At 28.7% G+C, this 25,728-nt stretch overlaps 1 protein-coding gene across 1 annotated transcript; it reads left to right on the top strand.

The window, feature by feature from the left end:
* The first annotated feature begins 8,153 nt into the window (after positions 1-8,153).
* On the top strand, positions 8,154-14,645 carry LOC113375045 (trypsin-7-like). Its single transcript, XM_026614998.1, has 5 exons — positions 8,154-8,242; positions 11,618-11,631; positions 12,076-12,238; positions 12,383-12,638; positions 14,352-14,645. Exons 1-5 carry the CDS (start codon positions 8,154-8,156, stop codon positions 14,643-14,645), a joined length of 816 nt encoding a protein of 271 aa, XP_026470783.1.
* The last annotated feature ends 11,083 nt before the right edge of the window (positions 14,646-25,728 follow it).

Below are 25,728 nucleotides of genomic sequence, written 5' to 3'. Positions count from 1 at the left end.
TGGGAGTAGCAAATTTTTTTTATCATTTCAATTTTTTTTTTAATTTTCGATTTTTTTTTGTGAATATCAAAAATGATTCGGATTTCAAATTTAACTTTAGCTACAATTCTAAAGCTCACTTATATATTTGAAATAAATGAATTTAACTTTGGAATTTAGTCAATATAATTCTTAGAGATAAGTTTCTTTATTCTAACTCTTAATGTAAACACATAGAAAAGTTGTTGTCCAATTGATAAGCTCTTATATTTTGTTTAAAAAATACGAATAATGTAATTACAGTATTTACAATAATGTAGTAGAAAGCATTTAGTATTCCTCGAATACTTTATTACGGTACTGGAAGTTTCAGCAACTTGCCTTAAGACACGATGCCATGCACCACTAGTTCTATTTAATTAATTCTCTATTTATTCTATTCTCTTGGCAAAATTATTTTAAAACTTGTTTAATTAGAACAAGTCCTATAAGCTTATGAAAACCAGCACTGCTTTTTAAAACATTCAATTCTTGCCTCTTTATTTGCATTTAATTGGCCATCTAATTGCAGTCGCTATGATATAATTTTCTGATACTCTGTTTGAGCTGCATTATATTTTTTCTATATATAACTCTCTAAAACGTTTCTTTTGAAGATCCTCCATTGAATCTTCCACATTTCCATTGAATGCACGAACGAACAGTTAATTAACATTTGTTATTGAATATTATTCCAAAAATTCATAATTATCGATATTGTCTATTTATATATAGAATGAATTATGTAATCGATTAAAGTCGATAATAAATTTATTTGCTAATTTTATACATAATTTAATTTATTTTCACATCCACGATTCATGAAACATCATCACATCAGAGTGCGAATGGTATTAGTTTTTCAGTTCATTGTCTTTATTGTTTATAAAATATTGTATTTGATTTGAACAATCAATTTTTAATTCATTTTTATATAATTTCATTTTATGAATACGTCTTATATCAGATTACATAATCATGTATATTTTATAGTAGCAATTCAATATGTTAATACTTTGCATAATTATCACGAATGTATTATGGAATATATTAATCTTTATAATGGCAAGTCATCAGTATTACTGCATGAATTATTGAGACAAAATGACTAGTATTGGAATGTGTATAATAATTAATTCAAGTAGTAAAGAAAATATTATCTAATAAAGTGAACTTACAATAAAATTATACAAAAATTCAGAAATTTATAAACGCTTAATTATAGAGATTATTATTCAATTTAATTAATACATCTGATTATATAAATATCATGTTTTATTTATGAGCAGATTTAAGATTCCGTACTCTCATATAATTTTAAGAGTAAGATTATAATTTTGATTGACTTTGGCAATATTATATCCAAATATTTTTTCCATCTTAGTTTCCATATTATATATGTATACTATTTCTAAATTTACTTATATCATAAGGCGCAAAATTTACACATTACTTTAAAGATATTAAAAAATAGTTTAACGCGTCATAAATTTTTTATGAAAATTCAAATTCTTTAAACTTTTCAATTTTATTTTTCAAATTGAAAATTTAATTTTTCTCAATTCTTAAATTATACAAAACTTTTTTAAATTTTCAAAAATTCCAAAAATAATTACGATTTTACCCATACAACGAATGTAAACATTTTTCCAGCAATGTTCTGGTGGCACATACCATACAATACTAGTTAATATATAATTATAAAAGCATAAACACAAATCTATAAAAAAGAGAAACACAAAGAATAAAACACTAACTAATGATATGGTAATTTCAGTCAATTTTAAAGATTTTAAGTAATTGATATAGAATACCAAATCCAGTATTAACACAATTGAGGTCAAGATCATATTAAGTGAAATCGAAAACATCTGTTATCAAGAATTTATCCATTGTGCGACATATGCTGTTGTAATCAAATTTCATACCAAATAATTTAAGACAGCGCATACAAATACCAAGATCGTTTGTAATTATTTTCAAATTTATTTTTATAACGTTTTTGTGTTAAAATTTTTCCTGAATTCCACGTAAACACTTAATATAATTTTTTTCCTGTGTATTTTTGTAAAATTTGGACCCAAGATGAAATTATAAAATGATTTATTACTAATATCCCGATGAATGAATAGTCGCAATATAATGACCCCATGAAATCTAAATCTGGCCTTGACTCCAATAAAAATACAAAGATGCTTAAATGACTTGATTTAGTACATTTCCTAAGAATGTTCAGAGACATTGCAGACACATTGTGTTATGAATTCATAATTATTAATTTTTATCTTCTCGCATTATATGAAAAAATATGCTAATGTCAATAATATTTTGTTATAGTTCATGTATCAAAGATTAAAATTACAACATTATAATACAAAATCACAAATAATTCAAGTTTAAAAAGTATAATAAAATACATGACTTACAAGTAGTATTATTTAATTATTAAAAAATTACTGTTAAGTACTAAGTACCATGTTAAACAAAGCTCTTTCTAAATATCTTACTTAATATTTTTTCATATTATTAGGCGTTATATTATAAATATCGAAGATGAAAGATCAGTAAAATTGATCTCAATTTAAAAAATGAATATAATTTTTTATATATTTTTTATAATTATATTTATTCAATTTTTTATACATTTTTCTTTATAATTTGATTTATAAAGAGAAAAGTTAATATAATTTTCAAGTTTATGAGGAAGTAGAGATAAAAGGGCTAGCAATTTCTAGTCCCTCAGCTTTAGCCAGCTCGGTATCAAGCAGTATTGTACCACATTTTTATTTGAGATCATAGACCTCAAACATGATTTTATGTGAAAATAGTCTCTCGGCAGCATTGATGCAACTGACACACATAACTATTAGATTTATCCTAATATAATGACCACACCTAGATTAACGGTTAACCGATGCGTTGCCTTTAGTAAAACATTAGATTAAGTCCTCAGTAGTTTTGATTGATTTCGAAACAAATAAAAATATGTAATAATTTTGAAGTGTGACATCTTCAACATGTATGTTCTACGAGCCAAGATCTTTCTTCCTGTAAAATGACTAATAAAACAAAAAACCCGACGGACAGATATAATGCAATGACAATGAGCTGCACATTCTTTTCATATTTCAACAGTGATTAGAACTGTGCAATATATAAATCCAATTTTCTAATAAAATATAGAGTGGACAGAGCGTGGTAAAAATATTAATATATTCCTTGTTTTTTCTTATTTATGTAGATGATTCATCATACATTATATTATATATATTCTTACTTATTCATATTAATTCTAATCAAATTGAAATAAATTATTAAAGTTACCAATATTAAAAATAATCAAAATTACATGCAAAAATCATTGCGATCAAATTTCATCAGAAAATTGGAACGATGTGTTCGCAATACCAAAATATCGAAAACAGTACTCATTCATTGTGAGTATCAAACGTCATGTACGTGATGTCATATTGTACACAGATGAAATAAATTAAGATAAATAATGTCTGTGATGTGTTAATAATTAAACAAATCTTATCCATACGTTTAACAGTATTTTAATAATATTTGAAGCGGATATTCGGTATTAGATTTACGTCATTCATGTGAACTGTGCAAATGATGATTATTTTTTTGAACTTATAGTTTATCGCCATTTACGTCTAACGTCTCTCTCGCCAGAATTAATTAATATATTCTATATATCTATATATTCATTATATATATAATATTAATTAATATATTCACATCATCCTAAATGCAATATGCAATTTTTATTGTTCAATATTAAATCCTAACAAATTTACAGTATGGCAAATTAGCAAACCTTATAATTATATAAAGATACAGTTCACTAAACTGTTTTGCATCGGATCATGAAAATAGTATACAGAAACATACCAAAAGAAGTAACTTTTTTTCATATGACACATTACCACTGAAAACTAAACTTTATACTCGCACTTGGAAATATGGCAAGAAAGTGTTCAATAACATTTTATAATAGTGAATGACATAAAATTCCATTGTAGTATGTTTAATTTCCATAATGTTTTATCATAATGCATCAGAAAATAACATCGACATAAACTATTTGCATGACTAGTAAAGAATAAAAAATAATGCTCCCGAAGGTTGCTTGATAAATAATATATAGCTGTGTCATGTAAAAATATAGTTTATTCGAGATATTTTGGAATTTTCACTACGTTGCGACCGGCAATCGATATTGCTATATATACTTTGCTCGTGTAAAGTTTTAGATTTTTTTTATTTTATTGGTAAAATATCATTTTCTCATTAGATCATTAGGTCAGAGATTAAATTTGAATTATATCCTAGCAAAGTAGTTATTTAAATCTGCATTCTGGCGAGTTCATGACACTTGCAAACTACAAACCTATGACTAGATCCATGCGCTAATTTATTTGCTGTTTTAATATTAACAAAAATGTGTATTAACGGATTTAGTATCAAATTAAACTAGTGGGGCACATGGCATCGTGCCTTAAGGCAAATTGGTGGAACTTCCCGTACCAAAAATTATTATTTTTTTAAAAACGTTTAACATTTTTGAAAAAAAATTACTTCAAAAAAATTAAATTTTTGAGAAACATTTTTTGAAAATATTTTTTTTTTTGAAAATAAAAATGTTTTCTTTATTTTAACATATTTTGGAAATTCTGAACTTTTTTTCAAAGCAATCGTACTGCTTTAACTCTATAAAGACGAAATGTCAAAGCGCGTAAGCGCCGCTAACGGATGAACATTGGTACGGAACCCATAGGAATGTAAACAAAATTTATACTTATTGTTAACATCTCTATAAAATATCTGATAATTTGATGTGCATATGTCTAATGATCAATTTTGACCGCCAGATGGCATTTTTATGAAAATTTGATCAGTTATTCATTCCGTCAATACAAGTAAAATGTTTTTTAACTTCCCGTAGGGTAAGTTATAGTAATCGCAAAAAAATCGAGAATGAAATTTTTTATATTTTTATATTTTTACGTTTCAGAGGTTTCTGAATATTTTGGCATACCTTAGAAAAAATGGATGAATGTGTGTATGTGTGTTCGGATACAAATTTTCGTCGACGATTTCGGGAACACGGATGAAGCGATTTGAAGCGATTTTGAATTTTTGACTTAATGACTTATTTATTATTTTTATTACTGCAAGTTACCTTACAGTAAGATGCACCACAACTTTGAACTTTACAACAATTTGAATTTTTTGTATTATTATTACTTCTTATACACAGTTCTAACAATATATTTTTGATTTCATATATATATATATATATATATATATATATATATATATATATATTTAAAATCAAGCACCACGCACTAGCAACCACTACAAAAAACAATTAATTATTACTTATGTATTTTATTTGAGCTTATTAGTTTTAAAATGATTTTTTATTATATTACTTAGAATTACAATACCTAAATTATTTCCAACTTTCATCTAAAAGTTTAATTAGGAAAAAATAATCAACCTAAATATACGTGACTTCTTCTATTTATAAAGTTACACCATAAGTGCGTATATGACTTACTTGTATATGACGTATATGACTTGTTAGAATTGAGTACATTTCTGTTATATATATATATATATATATATATATATATATATATGTATGTATATACATATATACATATCAAAATAATTTTAATAAATTTTCTTACAAGTGATTATTCTTCTTTTAAAATAAGATTGTCTCCGAACCGGAAGTCTAAATCTGTCATCAACAACACTTAGCTTTCGGTATTTTAAATAATTTTCGTTAAATGCAGAAAATAGTAAAATAGAAATGGAAATTATAAAAATTCTTTCAAAAACTTCTAATATTTTTTTTTACTCAAAATACAGTTATTGAGTGTATGCAATACACAATCATGCATAAAATTGAATATTGTATCAAATCGATTTCACTTTTGCAAAATAAAATCTCAATGTGTAAGAAACATTTCTACCATATTTCACAAATTATATAAACAAAACTTTAAGGATACTAACGTAGTAATATTTCTTAAAAGTATTAAACGACACTCTGTATAAGTCACTATAATAAAATTATATCACAATGCATGCAACGGATACCGAATGTGTACTGAGTTTGCAATCAACGGATTTACTGATACGAACAGAATGACAGAGTTAATTCATTAACAATAAAACCAATCTTATAAAATTAATTCAAGGGTTGTACAAATTATTTTAGTATTTGCTAAACATATGACAATTGACCTAAAAAAAGAAACGTACCAGCATATAACATTTTATCTCACGATAATTCAAAATGTCACATTACTGTAAAAACAGCAACAATTTTATGATAGTGATTCGAATCAAATTTTAATTATTCAATTATCTTTATAGATTAGATAAAAACTTTACGCTAAAAAAACTTATATATATATATATATACATATACATATAGGTATTTAATATTATATTCATTATTGTACCCTGACCGAAGAAGCAAAACAATGACCTAAAAGCGCTATATTTTATTTATCCCACATTTTATTTTTCGTGCTTCTTCATCCTAGTCCGCTCAGTTCATTTATTTTTCTTTCTATGTTGTCCTAAAAATTCAGATTTTTCCAATATAATACTTTTTCAGCTTTTTTTCGCAATCTTATCTTACATCATTTTTTTACCACTCTTCATTAGCTATGTCGCCGGTCTAATTTTTCTTTTCCATTGTTCTCCAGCTCTATATCCTAGCACCCTCAAAGTAGATTTTGTGGTCATTTTTTATGGCTTTAATACCTAGAGAACCATATAGAATTTAACAGTTTCATATTCGAATTGACTGAAATTGTTTTTAGAAATATGTTTCGAAACCTATTAGGTTTTCTCCATATTCTCCAGCATTTCATCTCAAAACTCTTCAGATAGTTTTTTTGGAATATTTCAGAACCCAAGTCTGTTCTATCTCTATGTGATAAATTTAAAAATTACAATTTTTAGATTTTTTAAAAGTAACGAATTTATTGATGCAGTAATGTCGGGTAAGGGCTATATTTACTTGGCAGCATAAAGCTATCTCCGAACTGGTTGTTGGCCCCGAGAAGGGTCAAACTTGGGACCTCTGACTGAAATCCCATAAGCTCTAACCACCAATTCACGGGAGAGCCATTAAATATACTAATTTGATAAATATAGAGAAAATACTGATAAACATAAAAATTATGCATTGATCTGAAAAAGACGCTTTATGGCCATCAATGGCGTCAAAGTTCGCACATAGCATAGAATTAAATTGCTAACAATAAGAACAAAGTTCTATTAAGAAAACATTTCAAAGTGTAAAAATTAAATCATTTGTAACTTCTATATGTTTACCAGTATTAACAGCGTACACTTGCACTTGAGTGAACTTCTATCCTGTTTGATATGCTTTTGAAATTATGTTTATTGTAGTGTAATGTGTTTGAATTATCAGTGGTCCATTATATATTAACATACAGGTTCTTGATGCACTTATTATGTTGCAGGGAATGATAACGAAAAAAATACTTACTTGTTTTGTTAACAGCTATTTGAATATGCATGAAGTAGTGAACATGCTGAAATCATTGATATAAATGCAATCACACACACTCACACTCACATGTAATACCATAAATATACCTACTTAAATATACTCCTGCAAAAATTTTCAACAAATGTGATGACTAAACGTAATTCTAAAACATAGATAGGATATAATAATAATAATTTATTATTTTAATCTTTTTATATCCTAGCACTGTTATTAATAAAGAGGGGTGCGCACCAAAGGTTAGAAGCCACGGATCTAACCATTTTAGTATGACTTTAGTGGTCTTCTAGCAGAAATTCAAGCTGAGGAAGTATTAAATAAAATTGACCAAAAGGAATGTTCTCAACTAGAAAATCACTCAATGGAGTAACTACTATTAAACTTTTCCCTATTTTTTAACTGTTTTTACAGTTTGCTATTGAAACAATATGAAAAACTACGTGTGATAGCGCCCTTTCGACATTGCGCCCGCATTTTTTGCAGGGTAGCTACTAACTACTACTCATTCGCTTTCTTCATTTTTATAGAACGCAAGTTTACAAGGATTTGTCTTGCAAATGTGCTAATGGCGTTTGATGTCAACATCGCTTCCACTACTAAAGGTGGTGTAATTCTCCTATCCAACGATGTCTCTATATCACCAAGTTGCGCACCGTGAGCACAAGAATAAAACATGCTCCGCAAAAAATGGCTTCTAAAAAAATTCGAACTCCAGTAAGTTATTGGACTTCAAGCCGTAAGTATGCACAAAGACAGCCGTGCCCGGGCAACAACTATGTAAGATAATAGTTGATCTTTTTGTGGATCTGATTCAACTTTTGATCTTATGTCTAGGATGATGCGTCCATCTACCCTTCACTGAGACATCCCAAAAGTGCTGCCGTCGGTCTAAGCTCTTCTGCAGTTCTTCAATTCCCAGCTTTTCAAGACTCGGTGCTGACGACCATCTCATCCGTTCTTTTTTTTGATGAAACAAAAAAATCAAAATATCTGAACATTTAAATATTAATATATCAAGATAATAAGACTATTTTTTATAATACTACATTATTAGTTTTAACTGCCCAAAGAAGAAGTTTATGTTTTCGCGACAGAAACCGATTTGCCAATTTTATGTTTTCTCGACGTTTCGACTTATTCTGTATCGAATGATACCTAATATGGAAGAAGTATATGTATATATATATATATATATATATATATATATATATATATATATGACAGGGATTGTGTGAACCTTTCGTCGACGTTTTCTCAAAAACGACTGAACCAATTTCAAACATTTAAAAGATATTCTATGAAACTTGGCAAGCAATCGCGATTATTGGGAAATCATGCTGATTACTTTTGGGCAAAGATCGACAAAAATAGAAAATTACGATATGTTTAATTGATGTTCAAAATAGAGTGAAAATTATATTCAATAAGTAAACTTTGACATGCTGGAAGGGAAGGTGAGTTATTTGTATAGATGAGTTACGAGATTTGTATAAAAGAGGAAGAGTGGTGATTAGAAATAATCACGAAAGTAAAAGTAATGTGTGATGTTTTTCAAATTGAGCGAGCAATGCAAATTGTGTATAATAGCAAGTGAGTGCTTTGTAATATGTACGAGAGAAATAGTTTGGTATAATTGACAGAGAACAAGCAGTGTAGGTATTTGCCAGATTGATAAAATAATGCTAGAAAGAGATATAGAAAGTAATATTACTATAGCTAAGATAGATATATGAAAATCTCTGATAAATAAAGAAAAGCGAGTAATGTGCAATATACACACGAAAGAAAGTGAGTGATATGTAATGCGCATAAATTGTAGTAAGTAATGTAAGATAACCGTAAGAGAAAGCGACTGATGTGTGGTATATACGAGAGAAATTGTTACAGTTGATATATGATTACTATATTACTCCCGATTAGATGCAATCACTTCAACATACAAGAAAAGAATTCGAAATTAATAAGGGACCAATTCTAGGATAACCTAAAAATGTTCCGGTAATGCTGTGTTATGGGTCTGTATTCGTATGAGGTAGTAGTAACGAACTGTCAAGAAGCTATATATTTGCTGTGAGATCATGCGTATAATATAAACCTATATTTAGTATGTGTTAGACATCAGGAAGTTGCACTTATGGCAAAATTGTTATTTGATGCTTGTGCGTTTTGTAGGTTAGGTTTGATGTGTACAACGCCCGATCGCACACCAAACACATAGCATGTTGACAGTTTGTTACTACCAACTCATACAAATATAGTACCTAATTTGTTAACCAATGAATTTTCTATTACTAATTACTTTTTGTATTATTGAAATTTGTGCTTTTTGAAAAAAATCGGAAAAAGGTTTTATGCATAAAATGGAAGATCAAAAAACAAGAGAATATAAAAAATACAAAATAAATTATATATAACACAAACCTAGATTAAATAAGAATAATTTAGTGAATAAAATCTAGTAATAAATTTGAAACAAATCAGACACCATTTATTTATAGGTTTAGGAGGTCACAAAACCATTTATTTTTGAGTCTTCTTAATGAGGTCCGATGCAGTCCTCAGATAGTGGGCTGCTCTCGGATGGCTAAAATACGTAAAATATTTTTTGCAAGCGCATGCCTAAATTTTGATACCTTATATAAAATTGGAATTACGACAGTCTCGTTAATTAGTACAATCTTGTCTAGAGGGAGTTTGGATTTTCTTTAATATATTGTTTAATTTTCATTAATACTATCTTATTGTCAATGTGAGATCTCCAGATAAATTTTGAATCAATGAACATACCTAAATATTTTATACTATAACAGAAAAGAAAGGTTAAACAGGCCAATTATTATGCAGTTTTAGAGAAACAATAATATTTTGGGATTAGTCAATATTACTTTTACAAATATTATAGAAATGTTTGACAACCAGGCTAGACATTTAGAGTATTCTTTCATCTCCAAGCGTATAATATCCAAAATTTTTGTACCTACTTTTAAGCTCGATATGATACAATGTAGTCTAGTATGAAGAGCTCTTAATGTGTTGCAATAATTATTTTAAGTACTCGTTTGGAAACATTTACGAGTGCTAGTCAACATGTTCATTAGATAAATTAATAATTTGTTTATTTGGTTTAATGGTATAATTATCGAATTTTATATATATTCGTCATTAAGTTTCGCATTAATATTTTTCATATCAGAAGGAGTAAAAATCTTAAACTTATTTTTTAATTGGTTTTTTATAATCTCAATTGTTAAATGTATGGCAGAAAATCTACATATAGCATTGTAATCTTTATAATTGTAACATTTTACTATATTTTCATTTTCTTCTATAATTTTTCAGATGAAAATAAATTACACATTATTTTTCACACATACAGACTAGTTATGTCAGCTCAGAAATAAATATAATAATTATAAATATGACTAAGGCTAAACTATTTAAGGCTAAGACTATTATTCTTGTCTTCTTGTCCAGATTGTACTTAAATGCAATAATTAAAAATGTCTGTAATGATTCGTAGCTTCTATATTTTTAAGTTAACGACTTCCAGAAGCTGCAGGAGAAAATTATCGTTTTTTTCAGTAAATGCTGCAAATTTTGACGTCTATCAACAATATTGATATGCAGAACATTATATCATACCTTCATTTATAATAATAAGATTAATTTATAAATTCATGAAATGCAAATAAAATTATGTAAATATATAAATAGCTTAATGGTCAAAAGATCCACAGCCATATAAAATATTTTTTTATACGGCCCACACGATATTTTTAAAATACAAGTGCCAAAACGAATATTTACTCATCACTATTAAACATGACTAATATTAAAAATTGATATAAACTGATATCAATTTTGATTGATTTCTCTTGCGCAATTTTTACTTGAATAGAGATTGCTAAAATGAAATGTTTACAACATGTTATTTCCTTATTATTATCTTATCTTAACATTATCAACGCTAATTATTTTGACTGCATTTTTTCTAAATGTTTTCTAAGAATGTTATTGATTGTTGAACAGGTGTGATGACACAAGTATGTTTATATTGATGAATTTTCCGATAATAAGTATCTCGACACAATTATTTTAACTGCACATCATCGATGTTGACATTCTGAAGCAATACATGAATATCACTGGTGCTGAGATTTGATAAGAATTAGTATATAAATACTAGATGAAACGGTCATTAAGCATCAAATTAATACAGGGAAGTTTGACGATATATTAACATTTTTTTATTTTTAATAAAATTGGTTATTTTTATTTTTATGATGTTTCTACAAATATTACTAATATCGGCAATTGCAGTGGTTAACTGTAAGTTCAGTTATTTTATGTACACATATTTACATAATTTGTTTACGTTTTACATATTTATTTAATTTGTTTACTTAGTTAAATTCTGTAGAGATATAAAATGAATTCTGAAAATATTTTTAAATGATTTCCTATTTATACCATTTTGGTCAATTTAGGTGCCATTAGACCACATTTAAAAGATAGTCGGATAGTCGGAGGCTACGAAACAAGAATTGAAGATCATCCTCATCAAGTATCAATTATGCGCTATGGATGGCATTCGTGTGGTGGTTCCATAATAGGCGAAGGATGGATCTTAACAGCAGCTCATTGCACTGCGTATGTATAAAATCTATTTACCTAGAATAAAAAATTGTTGTAAAAATAAACCAGGAAGTCTTAGGTTATAATACTCTGATCTCTTCTAATTCTGCAAAAAAAAATCAAAACAAAATGCAATAATATTTACATATTTCCAAATAGGTCAGTAAATCCAGGAGTCCTCTCAATCAGAGTCGGGAGCTCGTTCCGTGATCGAAATGGTACTGTAATCGATGTCGCAGAAATATTCGTACATCCAAAATATAATGCAGAACATATCGATTACGACTACTCGTTACTTCGAATGGCCAAACTCATTAGGCAGTCTATATCTACAAGAGCTATTATGCTGCCACAACAAGGTGAAAACTTCAAAGAAGGATTGCTGACCACCATAACTGGCTGGGGCACACTTTCAGTAAGTTTTTTTTAAATTTTAATGACGTAAAATCAAAACTTACTTAATTAGAATATAGAAATCACTTAAAATAATAAGTGGCCTTTAGAAAGCGTCCATTCAAAAATGTTATGTTAATTATAATTATAATTATAATTATATTATATTGAATAATTATAATTATAATTAATTATGATTTTTGTAAGTGCCATAAATTCATAATTAAGATTACACTTTAGATGTAGGGTTCGGCGGGGTCCAATTTGACTTTGAGCATTTAAATTGTGAAACCCAAACCAATTATATCACAACAAATAACACATTTCAAACAAACAACTATCTGACTATGTTCAGTAGAACTCCCAGCTATAATTCACTATTGTAGAAATGTGTTTCATACTTTGTATTTATACCCCTTAGAGAGGGCAAATTGGAACGGCCAAGGGGTAAACAGGTCCAATGCTTTATTTTAATTTTAGAACGATTTTTACAAAATAATAGCTACATGATTCAACCAATGCAAAATATAAATTTCATTCTTCTTCTTTTTGTTTTTGAACAGCAATCAGAACATTACGTCCTATGAGCTGTTGCGCTGAAACTTCTCCTTACTCCGTATTTTTTAGATAGTAACCCAAGGGTTGATCCATCCATATTTGATGATTTTTTGTTATTAGAATTAATCTAAGAGGGCTGACATTTTATTGGTGCAGCAATGCCGGGCAAGGGCTATTTTTACTTGGAAACATATTGCTATCTATATTTTCAAGTAAAAATCGTTGTCACTGCTGCTTGACAACAGGCTGCTCGAAGTGGGCATCGAACCCGGGACCTCTGAAACAAGTCCCGTCGCTCTTAATCGCTTACCTACGGACGAGCCCATAAATTTAGAGATAACAATGTAAATAATCTTGATGTTGTATTTTGTCATCAGCGGAGTTGGAATAATTATTCATTTATAATATCTTTTGTAAAACTGCTTTTTTTTAACATAATTTACTTTTTTATTTACCAATTTTTTTCCATCTTTGCCAGGACAAGGTTCAGTTGGTACATTTTACCCCACCCAGATGTAAGATTTTATAGAGGTTATATAAAAAACTGTTCAATCTAAGTTAAAATTAACAATGCATCTTATGAAACAACTAAATAACGTTTATTTGAAAATTATATTAAGGTCTCGCGAACTAAAAAGCGGTGCTCACAACGTCACAACCAAAACAAATAACAACGAAAGACTGCTATAGATTTGCAAACATTGCCGTTTTTTCCCGATTGCAACAACGTAAGAATCAAGTCAAATCGGAGATTGCTGGTTATACATCTTTTTCCCTCTACTTCCAAATATTGTTGTTAAAAAATTCTTAACTTTACTAGTGTTTGAGTTCAGTGGTGGACCTTTTTATCCGCGGACCCTCAATTATTAATACATCTAAAATGTAATCTCAGTATGAATCATATTGGACAGGTTAAAAAGTAAATTCGCATAATTTTCTCTAGCACTCAGATTTCATTAGCAATAAATAAATACAATAATACATTTCTATTAGAAGAAGACGGTCTCATAGTCCAGCTGTTTAACAAGATATTTCAAATTACCTTGAGATTTTTTTTAAATTGAAAAAAAATTTTTGGGAATTTTAGAAAGTTATAAATGACGCAGATTTTCAGCAATTTTTCTTAAAAAAACAGTGGCGTACCCACTAGTTTAAAATTTCTATTTCCTCCCCACAGTCCGGTGGCCCTCTACCATCGACTCTACAAGCCGTCGCCGTTCCCTTGATTTCAACCGAGCGCTGCTCTCTTGCCTACGGCGTAGACACGATCACAGATCGCATGATCTGCGCCGGGGTCGACGCCGGCGGTAAGGATTCGTGCCAGGGCGACTCAGGTGGGCCGATGATCGCTAACGGCAAACTTATCGGAATTGTGTCCTGGGGCAGAGGATGCGCGCAACCAAAAGTGCCAGGAGTGTATGCTAAAGTGGCCGATCAGAGGGATTGGATCAAATCAGTGACCAGAATTTAGATACTATTATATGAATTAGCATTAAGCTTGTTAGTAATAGAAAAACTAGCATAAATTAGTTAGAATTAGAAGTTAAGGAACAAAAATTTTGTATCAAAAATATTAAGATTATTTATTTAAACACTTATAATGTTGAACAAACGCAAAACTTATATAGTTTATATTAGTACTTAATACATTTTTTATAACATTAACTTTTCATAATTAAGGTAATGTTTTTATTTATATGCCTAATTGTAAGTGATAATGTATTAGAATAAATAATCTAGAATTAGAATAAAATGTGAATTATAATTTTAAACACTGACTCTATTATTTTTTAGTACGTTCTTAAGCCACGTTGCAAACAAATAATAATAATAATTATTATTAATTATGATTAATATTACAGCTATTATTCATGATAAGATTGACTAGTTTATTAAAAAAATTAACTCTGTTTTTCGTAAAAGATTGGTGCACAGAGACTTTAGTGATTCATTGTGTCGGATTTTTACAAAATACAGTACACACACACGTATATATATATATATATATATATATATATATACACGGAAGGGAGATATTTGACAACCTTATATATACATATACAAATATATATGTATAGAGAGAGAAGGCAAAAATACAATGCGAATCTAGTCCGCATCTAATAAGAATCAAGAAATTATTCAATTACATAGACTAGTTCGATCCTAATAAGGATGTAGTAAAAATTTAATTAGAATTTAGCAAGTATCCAATAAGAGTCTGATAATAATACTATAAGAAAATCATTTATACATATTAACTTTCCGTAGGGTAAGTTAATGTAATCGTTCAAAAATCGAAATTGAAAATTTTTACATTTCTTCACGTTTTGAAGGTTTCTGAACATTTTGGCATACCTCAGAAAAAACGGATGTGTGTGTGTATGTATGTATGTATGTATGGATACAATTTTTTGTCCACGTTCACAAAACATTCGATTCCTATTGATAGGGAGATGTGCTGATTAGTTTCTGACAAAGGCAGATTTAGCCATTTAGGAGATACGGAGCAAAGAATGCAGAAAATAGAAATTTTTGAGCGATAGGAGCATCGGATTTGAATGATCCAAAAGCATTCAATTCTTAATGACGGGAAGAAGTGGTGATTAGTTTTTGGCAAAGGCAGATCCAGTGGTTTCGGAGATACAGAGCTAAATGTGCAAATAATGGCAGTTTTTGAGAGAACTAAGCGTTCGATTTGAATGATTCAAAGAGCTTTCTGCTTGTTTTAACAAAATAATTGCTTTTGAGAAAATTTTTTGTTTCAATTTTTTTTTCAAAAAATATTTTTTTATATATTGAAAATAATTCAAATTTTAATTGTAATTCTGACTTAAGTTTAATATACTTTAAACAAATATTTGCAACTTTGCAATTCAGTTTATATAATTCTTATAAATATTGAACAATGTTACAGTATTTATTTGTAATAATCTATTTGAAAACATTTAATATTACTCGAACATTTCGTACGGTACGGGAAGTTTCAGTAATTTGCCTTAAGGCACGATGCCATACACACCACTAGTTTATTTATTAATCGTTTATAGTAGTTTCTTATAAGAAGCTAGTAAAAATCTTATACGACTTAGTTAGGATACGATTAAAATCCAATTTTAATTTAAATAGAGAATCCAAAAAGGATCTAGTTAAAATCAAAAAAAAATGCAAGAATCTAACGAAAGTATCATGAGGATTTTATAGATCTGATTAGAATTAAGTTCAGTTAGAGTGATATTCAAGTTAGAACCTGATTAGAATATAGTTGGAAATCTAGTTAGAATCCGCTTGGCTTTTGGACAGTTTTGTGAATTTTAGTCTAAATTAAATTATTAACTTCCTGCCGGTAGGAATCTAGTAACTTTCAAGTTGAACCCCGATTAGAATTTAGCCTGATTCAAGTTAGAATCTAGTAACTATAGTAGTAATATTTTAGCAATATATATTCTCAAGCATTTTCAATAAAGTTGTTTTTTTGGTTAGTATTTTACATAACGAGAAGGCACAAGAATTTACTATTTACTAATAGGCAGTTAATTAACAGTAATTGTATAGAAAGTTGTTAACAGGCAATTACTATTTTACTTGCAATATGCTTGTAACGAATTCATTACTAGTCGTGGTTCAAATTCCAGGTGTTGCATATAGCAAAGATCCATTTGCTCCGCTCAAGCATTTTGCCCAAATTATTCGAGATGACGACACATACATGTTACGGAACACACATGTATACATAATTGGACGGAAGTGGTAGAATATGAACTTAATTGTTTAAAAGAAACATACTAGACTCTTTCCCCGTTTTATAAATGAATATCAAAAAACAAAATTATTGTAAATTTTGTACGGTATTAAAAGTTTGATTATTAAGATTTTTTTTAAAAAGATTTTAAAGTATTTATTAACTTCCCGTAGGGTAAGTTATTGTAATCATCCAAAAATCGAAAACATTTTTGCAATTCTCGACGTTTTGATGGTTTCTGAACATTTTGGCACACCTCAGAAAAAATGGATGTGTGCGTGTGTGTGTGTGGGTTTGAGAGAACGGAGCATGCGATTTGAATGATCTAAAAAACATTCAATTAGTAATGATTGGGAGAAGTGGTTATTAGTTTTTGGCAAAGGCAGGCTCAGCCATTTCAAAGATACAGAGCTAAATGTGCAAAAAATGGCAGTTTTTGAGAGAACTAAGCGTCCGATTTAAATGATTCAAAGAACTTTCTGCTTGTTTTAACAAAATTATTGATTTTGGACAAAAATAAATTTTGTTTCAATTTTTTTTCATTTTTTAAAAAAAAAAATTTTTTTTTGTATGTCGAAAATAATTCAGATTTTATTTTTAATTCTGATTAAAGTTCTAATGTACTTCAAACAAATAATTTCAACTTTGCAATTTAGTTTATATAATTCTTATAAATATTAGTCAATGTTACAATATTTATAATAATCTATTTGAAAACATTCAATATTCCTCGAACATTTCTTTACTGTACACGGGAAGTTCCAGCAATTTGCCTTAGGGCACGATGCCATACACCCAACTAGTTTTATTTTTATTGGCGTCGCTTACCTAGTGTATTTCGCCACTGACAAAATTTTTGCATTATATTCCATACCATCATATTTGTTTTTACAAATCATATTTGTATTAGTACAATTTGACTACAGATCTACACATCGAACGTCTATGAATTTACCATAAGGACAATAATTTTTCAGCAATTTAATAAATATGAAGATTATAATCACTTATTTTTATTTTTTGCTATTATTAAGTTATTATTATTGACTAAATGCCAAAATTTTTGAATATATTTTACTTCACTTTTTTCATTCGCCATAGCGATTAAAGTCTTATCTAATAAAAACAAAGCTAGAATTTAATACTTTAACTGTTTACAAATTCAAATCTCAAACTTAGTGCACTAACGCGTTGTTGTTCTAGAGCAGTTTATATTTATAACATTACTGTGACGGTATTCGCTGGAAGTTATTTAGATTTTTACATTTAATACCATTATTAACCACCTTATGTGTGAAAAGAATAATTTATATATTATTAATACTATTCGAAGAAAATTTATTAAATAGATGCATAGTGTAAATATAAAAGTAAAAGTATGAAGTGTATTGTCTGCGTCTACGCATTTACCGTAATTTTTTTGGCATCAGGTATGAAATAAAATTTTGGAATACTGTACTCTACTGAGTAAAAATTATTGAAAATAAAAAAAAGTGGTTACACCTCAAATATAGACTGGATTTAAATTTTATTAAGTAAATCGATTTCTGTGCATTTATCAAATGTTGGCCCTTAAAGCTTTAAAAAAAACTTTACATAAACCAATATTAAAAGAACCTTATATAACGATAATAATACTTCAGTCTTGATAGAAACTAATACTATATTACAGAGGCATTTCAGGCAAAAGATGGTACCATAAATAATTTGCACCAAATAGAAGAAACTACGGTTTTCGACAACATTACGACGTTAGAAATACAGGATGACGATAATGCAACATTAGGGCCTCAAATTGGAAATTGGAGATGGATTAACACAACCACAAATAACACTTGTATTATTATTAGAATGGCTGCACAGTTAAATGTTACATATTTAGACACAAGTCTGTGAATATAGTAATTTAATATAAATTATTTACCAATGGTTTACTAATATTCTGTGTTTTATGTCATAGATAACTCCGCAATTCATACATCAATCGACATCCCTGCAGATGCTAAAACGATCACAGGAAACTGCGATGAATCTGAACAATATATCACTTTGGCTTGGTTAAATATTCACTCCAATAAGTCAAGCACCTTAAATTTGGAATTTTATCTGAATAGCACCACTAACTATTATACTTTAAATAGAATAGAGGTTAACCTAGATGGCAATTTTATTCAAAACGGTTTAGGTTAGTATACTTTATAGCAAAATTTCAATATGATTTAAGAAATTGTGAAATTTTCTTAAATACTTTCATGTTTTATTTTGAAATTTTTTACAGTTTCTGAATTCGAAAATGATTACTCATATGTGTATATACATATACATACACGTATACATATACATACATACACATAAACATATTCAATTCATATATTTCTGTACATTTTCTGGTGTAATTATATCATATCCATCCATCTACATCCTAAATTTTAATTAACTTTCGATGGCTTCACGTAGTAGGCACTTTTTTCTTAAAAAGTCTTACCAGTTTTTACCATTTTTTAAATATTTGTGTTCTTCCTCAATTGTTATTTGCTCTGTGCCTTTTTTCTATATTCTGTACCAACTTTACATTACATTTTCTGTAGAGTCTGTTACTTTTGATCCATACATTCGGACATACATTTTTTGACTTTTATACAATTTGTCTTTTGCACCGATTTGTTCAAATCCGAGTTGGTATTTGCTCATATTTTATTCGACCTTATTTTCAAATTGTAAATGCAGAATCGTGGCAGAAAATTTTGGGTATACAAAGTGAGATCGCCCTGTCACCTGTAAATTTGTATCTTTTGTGTTTGATCTGAAAATAATATTTTTTCTACCCAACTTTACCTTATTCCATTATCGTCTAAAATTGTTATTAAATTTGTCCAAATCCTAGGATCTACATACTTAAGATCTTCCAGACTACCGATGTTGTATACCAAAATCAACTTTTATCAACATTCAATATTTTACTCCAAATTCTTTCTTTATCATACGAATTGTTAATTTTTGTTTTCAACTCTTTTCTTATTAGACCCCTATTATCTCTCTCTTTTTCTATATTTTATCTTTCCTATGGTTCATCAGCATATTATGATTTTCAGAATGCAGGAAAAATTAACCAGCATATTTCCGGTAACATACAAATCCGAAAACTATAAAATTTCCTCAAACTTTTTCTTACTTTTCAGACTAACTTCCAGTTTGTAGAATTGCTTTATCTCTGTTTTGTTATGACCACTGGCATATATTTAAAAGTAAAAATGCAAATCATGCATATAGGTATCTGCATGATATCAAATTACCCGTATCTCACATCATTTTTTTATTAATCGCACTTCTTAACCTTCTATTCCTTGCTACTCTTTTTTTAGACGGCTTTCTCTAGAATTTCTGCAAATATACAATATATAAATATATAATTCCTTATGAGCCGCCAAAAAAGATCAATACCGATAACTACATTTTTTGTATGCATAGATTCCAGTAATCAAAATAATTAAAATATAGAAATATATATGAGAAGTTTTTCCATAGTTTTATTATTTTTGCAAAATTTAGAGACTGTTGCCTTGGAGTACTTCGGTTCTCGTATCTCTGCACCCAAGAATTTTTCTTATCAATGCGAACGACCACATCAATTTAAAAATGAAGAAAGAGAAAATAACATTTTTTCGAGTACAATAGAACTATTCCATATACAATTAGAAGCATTTCATGAAAATGAAAACAAATCGTTTAATAAAGGTAAGCAAATAATTAAAAATTATTTAGGTGTAATTATGTGCACCACAGCATTTTGACAATATTTTGAAGATGCTTCTGTTTAAAAATAGTATGATAAAACATTTCATCCAGTGTAAATTTCTAAAGTTTTGCGGTGTTTTTTTTATAAGCCCTTGATTGCGAGACGGAAGATGAATTTGATGTGGTAATAATTGCCATGTTGAGTGCACTACCTTTTATATTGGTTGCAAGTGCTATCCTTTGCAGAAAACATCAGTATGGAGATTACACGAAGGTGCAAAAAACCGATCTAACTAAGTGAGACTATGTATTGTTAAATATGCAACTCTTTCGATATTAAACTGTTTATATATATATATATATATATATATATATTAATTTAATTATATTATATAATAATTAACAAATTTAATTTGCAATGTTGTCATATCTTTCTTTGTCATTTTATACTAAATTTGGTTTAATACAAATAGACCATGTTAAGTGACTATAAATGTATTGTTTTATCATTTTTCTACCTTCCACTTTATTAAAACAAATGCATTTTATAGAACTATGAAGCAATACTTTTAATCTTTTCATCTTCTGGCAACCATTTTACCACCAAACATTTTCGAAATTATTACCTTTCCGTAGGGTAAGTTATAGTAATCGTAAAAACATCGAAAATATAAATTTTCACACATTTTTACGTTTTAAAGGTTTTTAAATATTTTGGCATACCTTAAAAATGGATGTACGTATGTGCGTGTGTGAATGTTTGGATATAATTTTCGTCCACGATTTCGGCAGCATGGATCAACAGATCTGAATTCTAAAAACAATCGATTCGTAATGACGTTCTCATTGGCAAAGGCAGGTCCAGCCCTTTCGGAGCACAAAGCGCGAAAAATAGCACCTTCTGAAAGAAAAGAGCATCCGATTAGATTGGCTCAAAAAACATTTGATTTATATTGAATAGGAGTTCTGCTAATTAAGTTTCGGCTAATTGTAAGGCAGATTCAAGTGTTTCAAAATGGTCATGCAGTTATTAAGATAACAGATCATCATATTATAATGATTCGAAGAACATATTGCTAGTGTCGACGGTGTGAAGAAATGATTCGTTTCTGAGAAAGACAGGTCTAAGGACTTCAAAATTTTGAAAAAACAATAGAAAAATCCAAACTGATCAAGTTTTACATATTATCAAATTTTTGAAATTTTTCAGAATTTTAAATTTTTTTCTTTTTATAGTTGAAATAAATATTTTATTTTTGCAATTTAATTTCAAAATGTTTATATGAACAAAATAAGAAATATGAGATAGGGTCCTCAGACGCATTCTGAGTAGTATGTATTCTAATTACTTTTTGTTTATCATCTTTCCGGTTCTTGTCACGTTATCATAAATGGTGATCGTTTCCCAATATGCACTTATATTATAGATACTAGATCTTCAAAATACGAAGGATTAAATTAGAAGTATTATTTATAATAATTATTTGAAAATATTTAGACAATCGTTATTAATCATTGACAAATATTTATCAATTATTAATGAATATTTTTATTTCTCGCATGTTTAATTACGGTACGGAAAGTTCAGCAATTTGCCTTTTAAGACATAATGCAATGCGGCACTATTTTTTAATATAGATTCATACTAGGGTTTATACAAAAACCGACATTTCAGAACCGGTTTTCGAATTTTAATTTTACCAGAAAACCGGTTTTCGAATATCATATAGAAAATAAATTTTTGCTCCAATATTTTGTAATAACAAAAATTATCAGCAATTAAAGCAGTATTTGACTGAATTTATTTATTGTTTAATTTTATGAATAGTAAACAAAATTATTTTAATTTTAATTAGTAGAACAAAAAAATAGTTTTCTGGATTAAAGAACATTGAAAATAATTATTCGTGATTTTATATTTATATTTTATGTTGGTGGATATATATTTTCATGATAGTGAAAGTAAAGTTTTCGAATAATTAAAAATAATACATTTTTAAATAAGAAGATACATACATGCTTGTTAATATCAATTTTAGTTTTGAGAACAATTCAGCTAAACCCCGAGTTTTTTCTATTCCGAGCAATTTTGATTAATTAATTTTAAAAATTCTAATTATTTTTTTGTTCAGTAAGATGATTTAAAAAAACTCAGAACGTTCATCGATTTGTTATTTAAAAGCGTCCTTTGTTTACACACAAAATTTCCCAAAGTAGAAAATACTCTCTCCCTTGCGACTGAACTAGTTTAATTGCTTTTAAAGCCTGATATAATAATTCTAAGTTTTTTGTTCTTTATTTGTGGCTTCTAGGGCTAAAAACTTTTTTTTTCTACTCAAAGTAGAGGAAGTTACTTCTTCAAGAAGTCACACTGATTCAAATTAATATTTACTCTGGTATAAAAATCTAAATTAATATATTTTCGACTTTTCTACTAAAAAACCGGTTTTCGAATTCCATAATTTTCGCCAAAAACCGGTTTTTAAAACCGGTTTTTAAAACCGACAAACCCTAATTCATACGCTTAGTAAAAACGTTCTCTATAATTTAAAAAGAATCGAAACGTTGCGCTACAGCGTGGATAAGAGCACGATAATCATTTTGTTTACTGTTTTGTAAAAATTTGTTTATTAACCTTACTTAAGCAACAAATATACCTACGACCAAGAAGTGGACCAAAAGAGTAACAAATCCGAAGATGCAACTAGCAGGTCCATCTTAGTTGAACAATAAATAGCCGGAATGATTTAGTAGGTACGTTCGGTCAGAGCGCTCGCGTGCTTTGTGTTTTGTGTTGTGTGTACATTATTTAATACACATCGGCCATTAAATCGAGCCTCGAGGTGATGATGCAACTATTTTTAGGAAAAAGGCGTTCTTGTTCGCCTATACAACACGGCCGATGTTATAAATGTAACTTATATTCTAAATCGGACTCGCGTACAGGTCCAATTAGTCGCAACTCCGCTCAACCATATACCATGAAAGATTGAACGATGTACAAATAATACTTTAATAAATCGAGGACTGTTCGATGGTAAACTATAGTAATGATTTATATAAATGTTAATAGGGCGGTATAACTATGACTGTAAAATACCCTTGCCTAATAATACAAAGTACTGATAATAACGGACACACACACGCACACACGCACACACATATGTATATATATATATATATACTTATACATATACATATATAGGGTAGAGCGGAGCTTAAAGGTCCGCGGGTAAAAAGGTCCTCCACCAATCTCAAAAACAAGTAATTTAAGAATTTTTTAAAAACAATACTTGAAAGTAGAGGAAAAAGATGTGTAGTCATAGCCTTGATTATCACCACGTTACTATCGGGACATAAAAGGCAATGTTTTTGTTACTTTTTTTGGTTGTGAGCATTGTTGTTTAATTTACGAGACCTCAATATATTTTTAAATATTCGTTAATTAATTGTTTCATAAAATGTATTGTTAGTTTTATCAAAACAAATTATATTCAATCTACATGAAAACTTACACGTGGGTGAGATAAAAAAGACCAACTTAACTTTTACTATGGCAAAAGTACAGACAATAAATGATAATGAATTAATGATAACTGAATTAATTTCACAAAAGCCATTTTACAAGAGATAAATTAAAAAAATAGTTATTCCAACTTTCAGATTCATTATAAACATTGTTATCTCTGGAAAAAATCTACCCACAACATTTATATTGAATTGCATTAGTTGAATATTGCAGCTATTATTTGTTAAATATCTTTAATATTGAGACTAAAACATTGGACCTGTTTGCCTCCTGGCCGTCCCATTTTACCGCGCCGATGGGGTAAAAAGCATAAAGCGACAAATTTTCAAAAAAGAGCAAAAAAGCAGCCAAATAGTTGATTGTTTGATATGTGTTATTTGTTGTGATATAATAGGTTTGGTTTTCACAATATTATTACTGAAAGTCAAATGGGATATTTGTGCCCCGCCCTACTCTATATAATAGAAGTGTAAAAGATGAAAAGAGAGATTGTTCAATTCAACTTGAAAAATTAGTTGTTTTACAGCTGAATGAATCCTTTCAGAGATTTTGAAGCAAATTGCATAAATCAAATTTTATTATCAGTCTATAAAAGTAATCCAAAAAATGTGTTTGTCCTAAGTTTATCTATTAAATTTTCAATTAGTACAAAATTGGCGTAGACCAGATGATAAAAAAGTGCAACATGAAGTCGAAAAGTTGTACGTTGTCACTTCAGGCATTTTTCAACATATTGGATCTAGTTGGATAAATGCGTAGATTTTATATAAAGAAACGACAAGTGAAAATATTTACAGAAATAAAGCTTTGTTCAAGTTAGCATCTGAACTTGACCACGCATATACAAAATCTCAATAAAACCAAGGTTTCAACAACACCGTCCATATGTTGGGTTTTAAGAAAAACTTGTTAACTAAAATTTTTCAAAAGTTATAAAACAACAAATATTTTTGTAGTCTACCCTCAGTTAACGCGGCAAGTGCGTACTGTGCAGTATGAGAACGTGCTATGAAAAAACTCGTATTAACATACAATTCAGGCTAATTCGTAGTATCGAAACTTATATAGTGCTGTATGAGAACCGTGCTATGAGAGACACAGAGTTAGTACAAATGGCACCATTTTTATCGTGTTGTATCGAGACCAAGGAATACAACTTGAAGTAGAAGTAATTCGGACAAAATTACATATATGACATATATGATAGACAACTCATTCAAAGTAGTAGTCAGTTCAAACGTGTTCTTAGACAGCTATTATATATCAGGCATGTCTAAATGATAAAAGTCGATAACAAAACTTACATTAATACCCTTTTGATATCAAGTTCCTATAATCACTCATAGGTTGTGCAAGGAACTTATGGGTTGTTGAACATAAGCCGTGCAATAGGAAGTCCGTGTAGTCGTAGGGATGTCGGATTTTTAGCTCCGCGTAGTATGGGAACCGTGCACCCAGAGTGCCGTGTATATATATATATATATATATATATATATATATATACACGTATATATAATATATTGAATAAACATAGACTTCAGCAATCATTTT

This window comes from Ctenocephalides felis, unplaced genomic scaffold (genome assembly GCF_003426905.1).
Source record: "Ctenocephalides felis isolate EL2017-DRISC unplaced genomic scaffold, ASM342690v1 CF-g0.4_SCAFFOLD_01886, whole genome shotgun sequence".
Classification (NCBI taxonomy): domain Eukaryota; kingdom Metazoa; phylum Arthropoda; class Insecta; order Siphonaptera; family Pulicidae; genus Ctenocephalides; species Ctenocephalides felis.
This window is presented reverse-complemented; position numbering and strand designations above follow the sequence as displayed.

Excerpts from the sequence above, each read along its gene's own strand:
- LOC113375045 (XM_026614998.1), top strand. The coding sequence starts at position 8,154 with ATGGCGTTTGATGTCAACATCGCTTCCACTACTAAAGGTGGTGTAATT. Across the intron at positions 12,239-12,382 it reads ACAGCAGCTCATTGCACTGC|GTCAGTAAATCCAGGAGTCC; the intron begins GTATGTATAAAA and ends ATTTCCAAATAG. Across the intron at positions 12,639-14,351 it reads CTGGCTGGGGCACACTTTCA|TCCGGTGGCCCTCTACCATC; the intron begins GTAAGTTTTTTT and ends TCCTCCCCACAG.